The following is a 15175-nucleotide window of genomic DNA, read 5'->3' as shown; positions in this document are numbered from 1 at the left end:
TCGCGTAAACTCATCCCATCAGGTTCTGAACATGACGAAGAGCGTAAACAAATCAAATCTAGGTTAACTAAAAGTCTAAGGAACGATCGTGAGCAGTGGTGGGCAACGAAAGCAAAAGAGATGGAAAAGGCAGCGGCTGTAGGCAACACCAGGCAACTCTTCAGACTAATAAAAGAAACCGGAATTAAGAAGTCAAGTGTAAGTGAGACAATCTCCGAAAAAGACGGAACCCTTATCTGCTCTCAACCCAAACGTTTAGAACGATGGGCGGAACACTTTAAGGAACAGTTTAGCTGGCCTTCAGCTACTGCACAACTACCCACTATTCCCAGAAAACCTGAATGGAACATTGAAGTAGGCCCCCCGACCCTACTTGAAGTTCAAAAGGCTATAGGTAATCTGAAACGAGGAAGAGCAGCTGGACCAGATGGATTGGCTCCAGAGGTCTTTAAATATGGTGGTCCAATTTTAGCGATTAGGTTGACTAATACTCTGGCTAAAATCTGGGAGACGGATGTAATCCCATCCGACTGGTCACAATCAATTATTGTCCCAATATATAAGAAGGGGCCAAAATCATCCTGCGATAACCATAGAGGGATTAGTCTGACTAACATAGTATCTAAAATACTAGCCTCAATAATTATCGGGCGCCTAACTAAGACTCGTGAACTGCAAACACGAGAAAATCAGGCTGGCTTCAGACCTGGTCGTGGCTGTATCGACCACATATTCACCATTCGTCAAGTTTTAGAGCACAGACACGTTTATCGGCGTCCGACAATGATAGTTTTTCTTGACTTGAAAGCAGCATTTGACTCTGTAGACCGAGAGGTTCTGTGGCAGTGTCTGTCATTGAAAGGTGTACCTGAGAAGTACATAAACCTTGTGAAGGCTCTTTACTCGAACACCACCAGTCGAGTGAGAGCTTATGGCGAACTGTCATATGATTTGACAACCTCAAGTGGTGTACGTCAAGGCTGTCCACTATCCCCTTTTTTATTTAACTTCATTATAGACCTGTTGCTGGAAATAACACTCTCGTCGACTGAATTTTCAGGAATTGATCTCCTACCAGGGGGACCACTAAGCGACTTAGAATACGCAGATGACATAGTCCTGTTTGGTGAAGACGCTGACAAAATGCAGAGTCTTCTGTTGGAACTCAGTAATAATGCCAGGATGTTTGGGATGCGTTTCTCCCCATCCAAATGTAAATTGTTACTCCAGGACTGGCCTGCGTCAACACCCGAACTAAGGATAGGGAGTGAAGTAGTCGAACGCGTGGACAACTTCACTTATCTTGGAAGTCTGATCAGCCCTAATGGGTTGGTGTCTGACGAAATTTCAGCACGGATTCAAAAAGCTCGTTTGGCTTTTGCCAACTTACGTCACCTATGGCGAAGACGAGATATCCGTCTATCAATTAAGGGACGAGTATACTGCGCATCAGTTCGCTCTGTTCTACTTTACGGCTGTGAAACATGGCCATTAAGAGTAGAAGATACTCGTAGGTTACTAGTATTTGACCACAGATGCCTTAGAAATATTGCTCGCATCTGCTGGGATCACCGCGTAAGTAATAGTGAGGTTAGACGCAGGGTATTAGGGAATGATGGTAAATCAGTTGATGAGGTGATGAATCTTCATCGACTGAGATGGTTGGGCCACTTGTTACGTATGCCTGAACACCGATTACCACGACGCTCTATGATGACTAGTATTGGGGATGGTTGGAAGAGAGTTAGTGGCGACCAAACCGAAACATGGCATCAGTGCTTGAAGTCACTAGCTTCTAGTCTGAGCCATGTTGGCAGATGCAGACTACCTGGTTGGGGTCCGCGTGACTATCGTAATAAGTGGTTGGAGACTCTGGGTGACATGGCTCAGAATCGATCACAATGGCGTAGGTGTATACACTCTTTATCTTCCCTTAAACCTTGAGATTAAATTTGCTTCATAACTTCCTTCCTGTACTATATCCTTATATACAACCTATAATTTATATACTACCACCACCAGTAAATTAACTACTATGAATCCGGTGTTGATCTTGTAGTGCTAACGAGGTATGGCAACTTGGACCGATGCATATATGTGCCTGGTCCTACGTTGTAGCTGACTGACTGACTGACTGACAATTTAAAACTATGAGATTTTTTGGTCAATTCAATTATTATGAACATTGTAATGCCGTACATGAACGTTAATCAAGATTTGGATCAATCGTTTGATAGAAATTGGGCTTCAACTATATGGATAACAATAAACTGAAAAGTTGTATTTGAGTAATCTCCATGACTGTAATTAAAATAATCCCAACGTTTCGTTCATCAAGCTAATCCAAGATTCTTCAGAGGGAATATAATCAAAACCCAGTTTTTACACAATTCTTATTGACATGTTTAAAGTAACGAAAAGACATTCTTCATCAAAATAACCAGAAGAGATTCACAAGTTTTAAAATATATTTGACAAATCAGTCTCACTATAACTACTTTTCGTATTTAAGTTATCTGGTAAGTGGAAAAAACATACGGAAATCACCAAACTGAGTCACAAGGCAAGCGCTAACTTAGAATCCTGAAGGGAAACAGAGAAGAGGAGGACCAATGAACACACTGAGCCGAGAATCATAAGCAGGCATCAAAGGACAGAGTTTGATGGAGAATGCTGGTAGGCAGCCTATGCTCCTGTACGAGGGGTAGCGGGTGTAAGTTAGTAATCTAGCGTGATGAGTTTTCATATTATTTTCTTCATAATCTTCGTCTCCTTTTACGCTCCATTTGTCTGGATGACCTTTTTATCTTTATATATAAATATTCCTAACAAGTATATGTGACCAGACTGTTCTCAACGCATTGCGCTAATGTATCACACAGTTCTGATAACCTTCGTTTTCTCATTACATTATCCAAATTTACCAAACGGACTAATTGCTTTGTATTATAACTGCTATTATTATTATTATTACTATTGGTTTATTATTACTAATAATCTCATGAACACTCACCCCACTCCATTATTTCTTACTGATTTCATATAACTATAAAAAACAGTCTTCCACCAAACATCTGACCGAGTTTCTAATTGTAGTATTATTTCTCTTACCCTATCTGACCCATATTTACCCTGATCACTAATCTCACAATATTATGTCACTATCCGATTTACCATATAAGCTTGTTCAAGTTAACAATTATAAGTGTTAATTTGTTATTGTTGTTTCCTTTACTGGTTAAGATGATCATATCTAAACTAAACATCCAAGACCCTTTTTGAGAGCTTTCCAGTCTCTTAATGATGTCTTGTAGCGAGGGCATACAAGGTGAATACCTAACTGTCATAGAAAATTCCACACTAAGCATGCTCATCGACAGCTCCTATTTAAACGAAAATACCTTTGAAGCATTGCTCATGTATATTCGGACTATCAAGTGAGCTATATTAAGGGATACACGAAATGTATTAGATAAGGATGCAAAATCGGTTGATGAAGTAGTGACTTTTCATCGGTAGTGAAGGTTAGAACATGCATTACGTATGCCCAACCACCTTCCATCTCGTTACGTGATGCTTGCTTGTTAAGTACGTTGCCGGAAAAATAGAGCCTACCAAAATTAAAAAATGACAAAAGTCCATCAAAACACTGACTGATGCACTGAATAATGGGACTAGGTGTTGACTAATTTATTTATTTTATTTCACTTGGAAACATAAACGCTGGTACGAAAAGGCACAGAATATATATGCACCACACTTCATCATTCGATTTATGTGGGGGCTGTGACACTGCCCCGGTGCCCAAACCGAAGCAGGTGGTTTTCTTAGGGGGCCACTCCTCGAGCCTTTGACCTGAAGGTCTAATCCACAAGGCAGTGGGAGATGCGGTCCCATGTTAGCCGGTGACCAACAATAGGTTCATACGCCTTTTCTCCCCCCAGGATCATGAAGCCCATGTGCACCACTGGTTTAGAAACAGGGTTTTCCAACTCCCCTAGATGGATCCTCCGTATCCATCAACCCGGTTAAAGTGCCGGTCATTCGCTTTTCATCCTCTCAATTTCGTAAATGACACCCCATCCGCGAGAGGGTAATGAGTAGGACTTCTCTGTCAGTGACTGTATACGCGTGGCCATGTGAGAGCATTTCGAGAGTGAGTGGACTCTCCCACTCTCGGCCGTACCAGGGCATTTGGGGGCGCGTCGACTAACTGGTTGATGTCTGTATGAATAATGTAAATAATGGTTAGGAACCTTGGGTAACATGGCTTAGAATCATTCCCAATGGTTGGGGTGCATTCACTATTTATCTTTCATTAAATCCGAAGCTTCGAAACTATACTTTCCTTTTTACTCTACGAACTCACTGTTTCAGTCTCAGAGTAAACTTTCCTACTGCTACTACTGTAGTGAACGAGAATTCAGGTGGGGACAATCAATTTATTATCTAACGCAAAATTACAGAGTTCTTTGGCAAAGTGTGGAAATAATACATTAAATACTTCATTTGCAAACCTTCCATCAATCGTCTTTTACATCCTTCATGATTCTTAACTTCTCAATTCCTTTCTGTTTCCCTTTCTCTATTATTCAGTTCAATCTTCTCAACTTTCTTTTGACAGGCCTTCCACTTCTGATAGGTGTTACATACTACTTATATCTGTAGTATGAACTATACCACTACTATTGATATCGCAACCAATTTTTTTGCATTGGGATTTATCTGGATAATTTCATCTCCCTATGCTAATAGGATGTAGCAGCTTGGATTGATGCACATATGTATTAGGGAGTATAGTGTGTATAACTGACTGACAGTTATTGAATCAGAGTGTAGCGAGAGAATATTCAGAAGATGTGGAACTTAAATCTTGAAACTGGCGAGTGTTTCCCATGAAATTATTAACGTCATATGGCATGGACAAGAACAACAGGTAGAAATACAAAATGTCAATAAACATACTTCCTGCAGTATCTCTTCACCTTTCTTTTGATCTTCATTAGTAGCATCTGCATCACGTCCACGCAAAATGGGTATTTCGTAGTGACGTCTAAATTCACTGGCTGTACCCAATAATCCCATATTGACAAAGTGTACTAAACTGAAATACTCCAGTAAATCATTTTGAATCGGTGTTCCAGAAAGAAGTACACGACGTGGACATTTTAATTGAACTAGTGCTTGATATGTTTGATTTTCAGAATTCTTTAAACGATGACCCTATTTAAGTGAAATAGAAACGACGAAAAAAATGGCTTTTTTACAAGAGAATCTAGCTTACTTTTTTTTTAAAAGGAAGAAATAACAGACAAGTAATCGGTTTCAGAACTTCGAACCAAAAACTCATACAGAAAAGGTTTGCTAATGAACAGGTAACTAAAAGAATGCATTATTATGTGGTAAATCAGTTAAACAAACTAATCAAGTTACTTCAGAAACCTGGTCCCCAAATTCCCTGGTACGGCCGAGAGTGGGAGAGTCCACTCACTCTCTCGAAATGCTCTCACATGGCCACGCGTATACAGTCACTGACAGAGAAGTCCTACTCATTACCCTCTCGCGGATGGGGTGTCATTTACGAAATTGAGAGGATGAAAAGCGAATGACCGGCACTTTAACCGGGTTGATGGATACGGAGGATCCATCTAGGGGAGTTGGAAAACCCTGTTTCTAAACCAGTGGTGCACATGGGCTTCATGATCCTGGGGGGAGAAAAGGCGTATGAACCTATTGTTGGTCACCGGCTAACATGGGACCGCATCTCCCACTGCCTTGTGGATTAGACCTTCAGGTCAAAGGCTCGAGGAGTGGCCCCCTAAGAAAACCACCTGCTTCGGTTTGGGCACCGGGGCAGTGTCACAGCCCCCACATAAATCGAATGATGAAGTGTGGTGCATATATATTCTGTGCCTCCTTGTACCAATATTTGTTTAAATAAACAAATAAACTGTAAATTGCTATATACGAAATATTAAAATTGACAGCGAACACTTCCCTGTGTGTCATTAAATAAATCTACTAAACAGCAAAGAGAGCAACTGTACAATTATTCTAAGCCACAAACTGCAACAAAACCCAAGTTATTCAAAGTAAATCATCCACGACTGTGGTTCAATCGTTTTGCGCATACATTTTTTCTTAATAATTATCGAAAAACGATTTTAAGAGATCATAAATAATAAAATGCTTCTGCACTTTGACTAGCCCAGTGAACCATGTTAAAGGCAATAGACTTCTTAAATAAACCGTTGGTTTAAAGAAGTTCACAATGTAATTACGGATAAGTTTTAGAAGAGCATTCACATCTGCACTTGCCCTGTAGGTAAAAACTATGAATCCAATCTTCAACAATTTCTGCGTTACTTTTACTTTCATAGCGTGGTGTATATGTTTTTTGTTTGTACTGAGTTCCAAGCTAAAGTAATGAGTGAATATTACATCCTTTTGGCACTCATCAACTCGTGATCATAATGTAAGAGTAAGTTAAAATAAACATCTAACAGCATGATGTTGACACTGCAAGTGAATATCTTTTCACGTCTAATTAGAAGAAAATCTACATTTTTGTCCCGAACATGATGTAAAATCGACCTACCAGTAGATGAATTCACACTACTGAAAATTCGATCTTTGATATTAACTATACTGCTGCTTGTAAGTCAAACAACTGTTTCCGAAATAAACATGGTTGTGGAGATATGTAATGTGAATTTGAGGAACAGAGACTGCGAGAAATTTATCTAAACGGTTAATTGATTAAATGAACCATTCAGGAAGCATAATTTTAATCACTGCATTAAAACTATTTGGTCGTTTGATTAACTGAGTTGCGTAAAGTTTTAATAATATCCAACATCGTTACGACAGAAAGTTATCAAGGAAATGCAACTTCATAATGAAGATAGAAAAAGGTTACAAATATGATTTGAATGATATGTTAAAACATCCCCCAACTCAGTTCTGATTAACCAACTGACAGGACACTAAGTGATTCTAATTTACTAAGATCATGATAAATAATAGGTGTTGAAAAATAAGGAACTAGACGCTTTAGACGAAACACAAAATCCAGTATTTATCTTTAAAGGAAGCTTAGGCAAACTCGAAGTAGCCCAATTTATTCCGAAAAGCCGATGAATGTTTTTGATGAAAGCAATTAAGTAATGAGTTTGTGAACAAAAGCACGATTGCTAGATTGTGGGGTTACTTGAGTGCATACAGAGTCTAAGGACGACATTAAAGATGTTTATCTTATCGACCCAAACCAAGCCCGTCAAATCCTAATCATTTTGTTTCACATTATAAAATATATCATCGAATACTTTTTCTACAAAATAGATATGACCATTTTTTTCAGCTACTGATAACATATCTCCAGAAGCATTTCGAGCAACATTATCTGTTGGTTTGATTTGTGAACATTCATGCATGTTTCACATACTGTGAGAAATTAAGGTGATATCAGATGACGTTGAAAGCTGAATTTTCATAGCTAAATAATTAACATACTAACATACCTTCTTCTCTCTATGAAATCAACCTGGAATTTTGAAAAACTACTTTCGATCCCATTTTATGATCTATACTTGGACGTATTCTGGTGTATGCTACTTATGTTGACAGATATGTAGTAGCAATAGGAAGCGAAATGCATACCAGAAGATAGAGTTGGAGGGAACAGAAAGGGAAACAGAGAGCGATTGTAACAACAACAGAGCTCAAAGAATCACGTAAGCATGTAAAGGACAACTGAAAGATGCGCAAATAATGTATTCAGCGTATAGTTTTCCTAATTTATGAAAGCACTGCAGTTTTGTGCTTAACATTAAATTGATTATCTTTACCAGGCCTTCGTTCACTACAGTTAGTCCGTCAGTCAGCAACAACGTAATTTGAGAATACCCGAGCTTTGCCACAATCATCCTCCCCTAATGAAGTAGTACTACTGTCACCTCATAATGCTGGAATATCTCCTCTTCTCTTAGTCCTTTGGTTTATGTACGAGCACAAGCGTTGAAGGTATTCTATAGTCAGTCAGCTACAACGTAGGACCAGACACATATATGCATCGGTTAAAGTTGCCACACCTCATTAGCACAACAAAATGAACACCAAATTCATAGTAGTTACTTTAGTGGTAGTAATATATAGAAGAAAGATTGCATATAAGGATATAATACAGGAAGATAGAATTAGTTTGTAGAAAGAAAGATATAAAGTAATTTGAATTTCACGGTTTAAGGGAAGACAGAGAGTGTATACATCTATGCCATTGTGATCAATTCTGAACCATGTCACCCAGAGTATCCAACCATTGGTTATGATAGTTGCACGGACCCCAACCAAGTAGTCTGTATCTACCAACATGGCTCAGACCAGAAGTTAGTAAATTCAAGGACTGACGTCACGTTTTGGTTTGGCCGACCCTAACTTTCTTCCAACCGTCTCTAATACTAGTCAGCATTGCGCTACGTGACAATCGATATTCAGGCATACATAACACGTGGCCCGACTATCCCAGTCCACGAAGATTCACAACTTCATCAACTGATTTGCCATCATCTCCCAATACCCTACGTCTAACCTCACTATTACTTACCCAGTGATCCCAACAGATGAGAGCAATATTTCCAAGACATCTATGATCAAATACTAGTAACTTACAAATATCATCTATCCTTAGTGACCACGCTTTGCAGCCGTAAAGAAAAACGGAACGAACTGCTGAGCAGTATACCCGTCCTTTAATTGGTAGATGGATAACTCGAATTCGCCATAGGTGATGCAAGTTGACAAAAGACAAACGAGATTTTCGAATTCGTGCAGAGATTTCATCAGACACCAACCCATTAGGGCTGACCAAAGTTCCAAGGAAAGTGGAATTTTAGATGAGTTCGACGACATCACTCCATAGCCTTAGTTCAAGTGTTGACGCAGGCCAGACCTGAGACAACAATTTGCAGTGAGAGGGGGGGAACGCATCCCAAGCATTCTGGCATTGATGCTCAGTGCTTCCGAAAGACTGCATTTTATCAGCGTCTTCGCCAAACAGGACAACGTCATCTGCGTATTTTAAGTCGATAAGTGAACCTCCTAGAAGGATATCAATTCCTGAAAATTAAGTCGACGAGAACGTTACCTCCAGGTTTATGACGACACTTGGGATGGTTCTTCTAGAATGGACCAAACTGATTATACCGTTGACAGTTGCAATTCTTAAACGGAAAAACTTTTACAAAATGCCATGATCCACAATCTTAGTATATGGCGGGCAATGCGCCAGCAGAATTAAATAACGTGAGTTCCTTTTGTTTAATACTAAACTGGAAAGCCTTTATTGCATGGCTATTCAAACTACGTGGTTTTTACTTAATCTTCAAAACAGCTGCATAATATTTAGTGCTAGTGGGCCGATGACATTTAGTTGTCACAATTTATATCACTTTAGAACTTTATTCAATGAACGACAGAATTGATGTACGAATGTGTAAGGCTTTTGCATTTTTCAACCCACAAACAAAAATCAAACATTAGGGCTAATCAGTCGTTGTTTCATTGGCTTTAAGCCGTTGTCACTCCAAATTGATTTTACTATCATATGCTAAACAATCATCCAAAAATTTTAAACAAGAGAATTACAACTATATGAAGTTATGATAACAATATAACACAAAATAACATAAGCTACCTCATCACACAGAACCAGACCCACAGAACCTTTGTGTAAAACGGAAGCATGCAATCGAAACGTTTCATAAGAGATAATTAAAATTGGTGACGGAATTCGACGACCGGCTTGTGAAAGAAAACCAGCTATTGGAATAAGTTGGGAAGTAAGAAAACCAAAAAAATTAAGTTAATATCAGTGTTTACGATATCCAAATAACGTTCACTACTATTGAGTAGGAGGCAAGATACATTTAATAACGTATGTGAAAATGAACTGTAAGCATACTCTTTAAATTATAAAGCCATAAACTCTAATGAAAGCAGAAGGGAAATAATGTCATCAAATACATCTTAGCAAAGACGTTATTTATTATGAGTCCAAAATATGCATGTACAAACAAGTCCCTAGGAACAGTGACAGCGTTTGAAAAGGCCCTAATAAAAAATGGTTAAATGAAAGATACTGACAATTTGAAATCAAGATTCATTTTTTTCTATGAATATTGATTACTCGATTCCAGTAAGAATTATCTTACCTAATTTGCTATCAATATCTTCCTTACTCCCGGAATCGATAGCCAATGGATGTATTTTCCCGTGTAACCACTTTTGAAATTCATTGTACCAATTTCTTAGCAAGCTACTAGGTGTGACGATCACTGCCTTGTCGATTATTGGTTTACCTTCCGGACCTTGACGCTAAGAGAAATTATGTAACAAAGGAAAGTTAAACATACTAATGACTTATCAGTATTGTTCTAAAATATTATCTAATAAGTTTTTAAAACACAAAACCAAAACAAGTGAAGCCAATGAGCAGGACTTTATCGGTTGAACAGGAAAATGAGAGATTACATGTGAGAGCATTAAGAGGGAGGGCGGACTACTCGTCAATGGCATATCAAGCATATTTCGAAACAAATGTCAGGGTTGTCTCTCAAGCTTTTTCATCCTCTCTGAATATATTTTTTCAGTATTGTGTAATGCGGATTCATGAGAGATGAAGAAGTGTCTTTTATATTATGTTTGGTATTTGAGAAAACCAACCAACATTTTATTTGGAAAAATGTTTTCGTGAGATTACTCTTACGTCTACAGCATCATTATGATACACAGAATGTTGTCGAATAAGCAGTCAGTGAACTTCTCTTGGTAGAAAATTAATCTAATGCAAACTTTGAACATTGAAACGTGGCACTTATTGTTTATTGACATTTATTTCAACGAATGTCAGTGGAATATATATTTGTGTGCCAAGTTACGGCCGTACTATATTTGGTAGCTAATAATATCGGCCCAGTTGACCAAACCAAGGTAGATTGAATGGAGTTTAAACTTGTAAATCAATTACTAAGAGATAGGCGTCTTATATTGCTAAACGATAACTCACTTTTTTCACTGTTGCTACGTTACATAGAGTAGATCAGGTTATGCCCTTCATATTACGAAAAATTTACTATACAAAATCAGCAAAAACCCGTTCTGATTAAAAAAAAATACACATTGATAAATATCCACTGGATTTTATCTAGCTTTATCGCTTCAGGCTAATTCAAGGTCAAATACCAGACTTACTTTAGAATGATCATTAGGTTTGATATTATGCTTAATGACTTTTCTGCTTTACGTTTTGAAATAAATTAATTTTAAAGAGTTCTACGCAAGCACTTTGTAACTTGTCACTTCAGTTATATTTAAACAATTTAAATGATTCGTCGTCGTGTGTAGCGTGAAGCAACTTAAAATATTGTCAGAACATATAAGTATGAATTAACAATTACATTGTACTAACCAATAATGTCCAGATCAATGTGATACATTGCAATGTTTTGCCAAGACCCATTTCATCTGCCATTATACATCCATGATTGTTAGGTATTTGTACACCAGTAACACAATCATACATAAACTTGACACCCTATAATGATGAAGTAATTTTTGAAAACTATGAACAATGAAAGCAGATGAATCTAGAAAATTAATTTCTTCAAATGATGAAATATGTAAACCAAGTTGAAACACCAGTGAATAATCTTACTGTTATAACTTGTGGCCGAGTGGATGCCCTGTTAACGTATGACGTGATAAAACCCGTCAATCAGAGAGCAGCGAATCATCGATTGGAACAGTGACACACGAAAACTGTACGAGCAGTCTAGAGTACGTATCGGTCCTGCTTTCTGCCTAGCACAGCCAGTTAAGTCCAGAACAACCCGTGGTATGAATCATCGTATATCAAACATACTGAGTTTATATGCCAAACAAACTGACCACATCGTACCAATAAAATAGAAAATAACATTTGTACAAGATTTAGTCAAATGTGGCTGTACTTTCGCCGATGTTATTTCTCTTTCAGAAGCTTTCACTGGCAAATAGAAATTTGTATTATAGTAAAATGTAAACTGATTAAGTCAGGAACAAAACATTCCGTGTGAATTTGTCAATAAAATCAACAATAATGACTTATTCAAAAGATACGAGTGCAATTCACAAAATATAAGTGCAAAACTTGACTAGAGCGCGGGGAGATATACTCACGAAATCATTAAATATGTCTGGTTAAAAATGCATGATTTTCTCAAACATCCACTTACAAAGTGAACTACTTGTTAGTAACTTACTTCACGCTGATGAGGACGAAGAATTTTCGATAACATCGGGTCGACGACGACGTGAACTAACTTCTTAGTCCTAGAAAATATTTATTGGGTTAAATTTATAATTACGCCTCTTGTTTAAGAGCGTCATGGGCTGTCACTTCTGGAGGTGAATACAAAACTAGGGCATCCTCTTCAAAAGGGTCGTGTAAAGCAACCCTAGATGTGTTACGACGAACACCCAAGACCCTTACATCATTTGAACTACCTAAAAATAGAAGTATTATGCAGAAATCTTACCATTATAGTTAATAATTGGCACTCGAAAAGGCTTTGATAATATATTGCGAATAAGATTTTCCTAAACGGATTTTCAATAAAACGTTTTCTACATACGTGAGGATCGGAGTAGTCGCATGCAGGTGATGACTTTCTGAAAGAGTTGAAGTCAACCGGAGAATGATCTGGAACGTTTTTTTCATGCAAAACAGTTCTGTACTTTTTCAGCGGCGGCTACAATAATAGATTAGCGGGAAACCAGATACCTCGGGTGCACTGGACGACTCTCTTGTACAATTTAATTTACTTGGTGCTAAGCTCCTTCTCTTATAGGTTTAGGAAATTATTAACCACACAAACCATAACATAATCTCAAAATGAAGGGTCAGTTTTCTGGTTAACAATGTTAGCGGAAAATTATGTGATAACGTTGTGGCCACAAGATACCTAAAATATGGAAAATAGATTATAAATAATCATTGACAAGGAAATGCATAAGAAAATGGTGCAGGCGGTAAAAAAAATTTGGTACAGTTAGACGTTGAGAACTATGAAAAACAAGACAATATGTTGCATGGAGATGAAAGATACGAAACCACACGAGAGCTAATAAAAGAACATGAAATGATAAGATCCAAACATGAACAACCACGCCCAAAACTAGAACTATCAAAAACAAAACTGTTTCGAAATTCATGTACTGATTCTATGTATCTGTACAGCCAAGCATAGGACCATGTATGGAGGTTCTGATCACCGATTGCTGAACTCTGAAACGTAGTTTGAAGACTGCATAAATAATGATGTTGATCATAGGGTTTTGTGATAAAAGCCATAATAGTTTGTGACGACATTTTTTATCGACTAAAATGTATGAAGCAAAAAATTATGGATGTTTAAGCAACATTGACACATGTGTTAAGCTGCATACTGCATCTGACTGACTGTTTGTCAAATAATTTATGGAGGCTAGTCCGGGAAACTGGATCAATCATGACTGGAAACCTTGGGTTATATATCTACTAGTTTGAAATGTGCAGATGGCATTGGCTTTTTAGATGCCGCTACCAAGATAACTGGAATTGACGGTCAGTACAAGATGCCTTTATTTTATTTTTAATGGGATCTAAGCAAACAGTTATGATTGTTACCAGAATTTCCAGTTGATTTGCAGGACTAAAACAATCAGCACGGATTTAAAGAGGTGCTGAGAAAATAAACCCTCTTCTGAAAACGTCAACTTGATTATTGGATGGTTTTATGGTGTTTCTGGTTGATAGGCCAGGAACAGTTCCTTTATATCGGGAATCGTCCACGGAACCTCCGAAATACGAGATTTCTGTAAAAAAGCATTTACTTTCCTAATATCAATATACCGTAGATTACAACTTTTCTTTCTCGGCTATTATTATCCACACTCAGTTGAACTTAAGGAGGAGACTGATTTGGGTGCCCAGTTAGATTCTTTAACGTAATTTTACTCTTAATATTTGTGGAATAAAACTAATGAAAAACAACCCATGTGTAATAAACTACCCTAGGTGAACTTTCCGTGAACACCAATCCGGTTAAAGCGCCGGACATTCGCTTTTCGTCCTCTCAATTTCGTAAACAACACCCTTGCCACGAGAAGGCAGTGAGTAGGACTTGCTTGGCAGAGGCTATATACGCGTGGCCATGTGAGAGCATTTCGAGAAGGAGAGCGGACTCTCCCACTCTCGGCCGTACCAGGGCATTTGGGGGAATTAGATGCAACATACTTTCTTCAGTTATTGGGGTCATTATATCGAGTAGTACTACTTAGTATATAATCCCATTTATGTCTGCCTTCTTTGACTTTATTAACCTTTTTGAGAAAAGCCAGCAAGTGACCAAAGTGAGTGAACCATTCTATTTTCGCATCCATAAGTGCAGCCGTAGAGTGTTGCAGACAACACATGACTTCGGACTTTCGAAGGAAATGTCGTTCACTGAATGATGTTTCTGTTTGGGCTGCAGCTAAATGCAGGCTGTTTTTATTGCACTTAGGTCTTTTAGTTCTGCATGATGTTATCATTATTACTGCACAGAGACTTTCAACGTGTCATTATCAGCCTAATTATTGATACACCCAAAGTTGCACAGTCTTCTACAATAGTATTTGCGATAGTCTGAATGGCTTTCTATTGAGACACGAAGTTTCTTGCTGTAGGGAACACAGTCTATAGTGTACATAGTTTGAAGAACATTGTTGACGATATCATTAAACATGGCTGTCTAAAATCCTATCTCAGCTTTCCCCTTAGAATAATATGGACGAAAAATTACGCGCTTAGTGCACTGAAGATTAACGGCGGCTAAAAAAAGCTGCACAGCAATGTGCCGAAGGAGGGCGAGACTATAATTTATGGACGAAACAACCAGAAGCGTTTGAGGGAAATCAAAGTTATGGCTCCGATTTCAGTGCCTGATGCTCATGTATGGTCGGTTCACAGCGCATTCTAGAGAAGACGTGACAATTAAGCGTCTACAATAAATGGGACTACTACTTGAAAGGACGAAAAGCGAATGTCCAGCGCTTTGCCCTGGTTCGTGGACACGGAAGGTTCACCTAGGACAGTTGGAAAACCCTGATTCCAAATCAA

At 38.2% G+C, this 15175-nt stretch overlaps 1 protein-coding gene across 1 annotated transcript in view; it reads right to left on the bottom strand.

Moving 5' to 3' along the window:
• The window catches only part of Smp_194820 (DNA repair and recombination protein rad54-related), a gene marked incomplete at both ends in the record, with an annotated part of 32219 nt that extends 17612 nt beyond the window's left edge, over positions 1–14607 (bottom strand). The window contains 9 exons of the mRNA XM_018789727.1: positions 4966–5223; positions 9692–9816; positions 10209–10371; positions 11465–11590; positions 12297–12366; positions 12402–12540; positions 12573–12633; positions 12669–12785; positions 14398–14607. Coding sequence (XP_018655141.1) covers positions 4966–5223; positions 9692–9816; positions 10209–10371; positions 11465–11590; positions 12297–12366; positions 12402–12540; positions 12573–12633; positions 12669–12785; positions 14398–14607 — 1269 coding nt within the window. The remainder of the gene's footprint in view (positions 1–4965; positions 5224–9691; positions 9817–10208; positions 10372–11464; positions 11591–12296; positions 12367–12401; positions 12541–12572; positions 12634–12668; positions 12786–14397) is intronic.
• Between the last annotated feature and the right edge of the window lie 568 nt (positions 14608–15175).

The sequence above is a fragment of the Schistosoma mansoni genome, chromosome W (genome assembly GCF_000237925.1).
Source record: "Schistosoma mansoni strain Puerto Rico chromosome W, complete genome".
Taxonomy (NCBI): Eukaryota; Metazoa; Platyhelminthes; class Trematoda; order Strigeidida; family Schistosomatidae; genus Schistosoma; species Schistosoma mansoni.
Note: the sequence above shows the minus strand (reverse complement) of the source record. Positions and strands in the feature narration are given on the sequence as shown.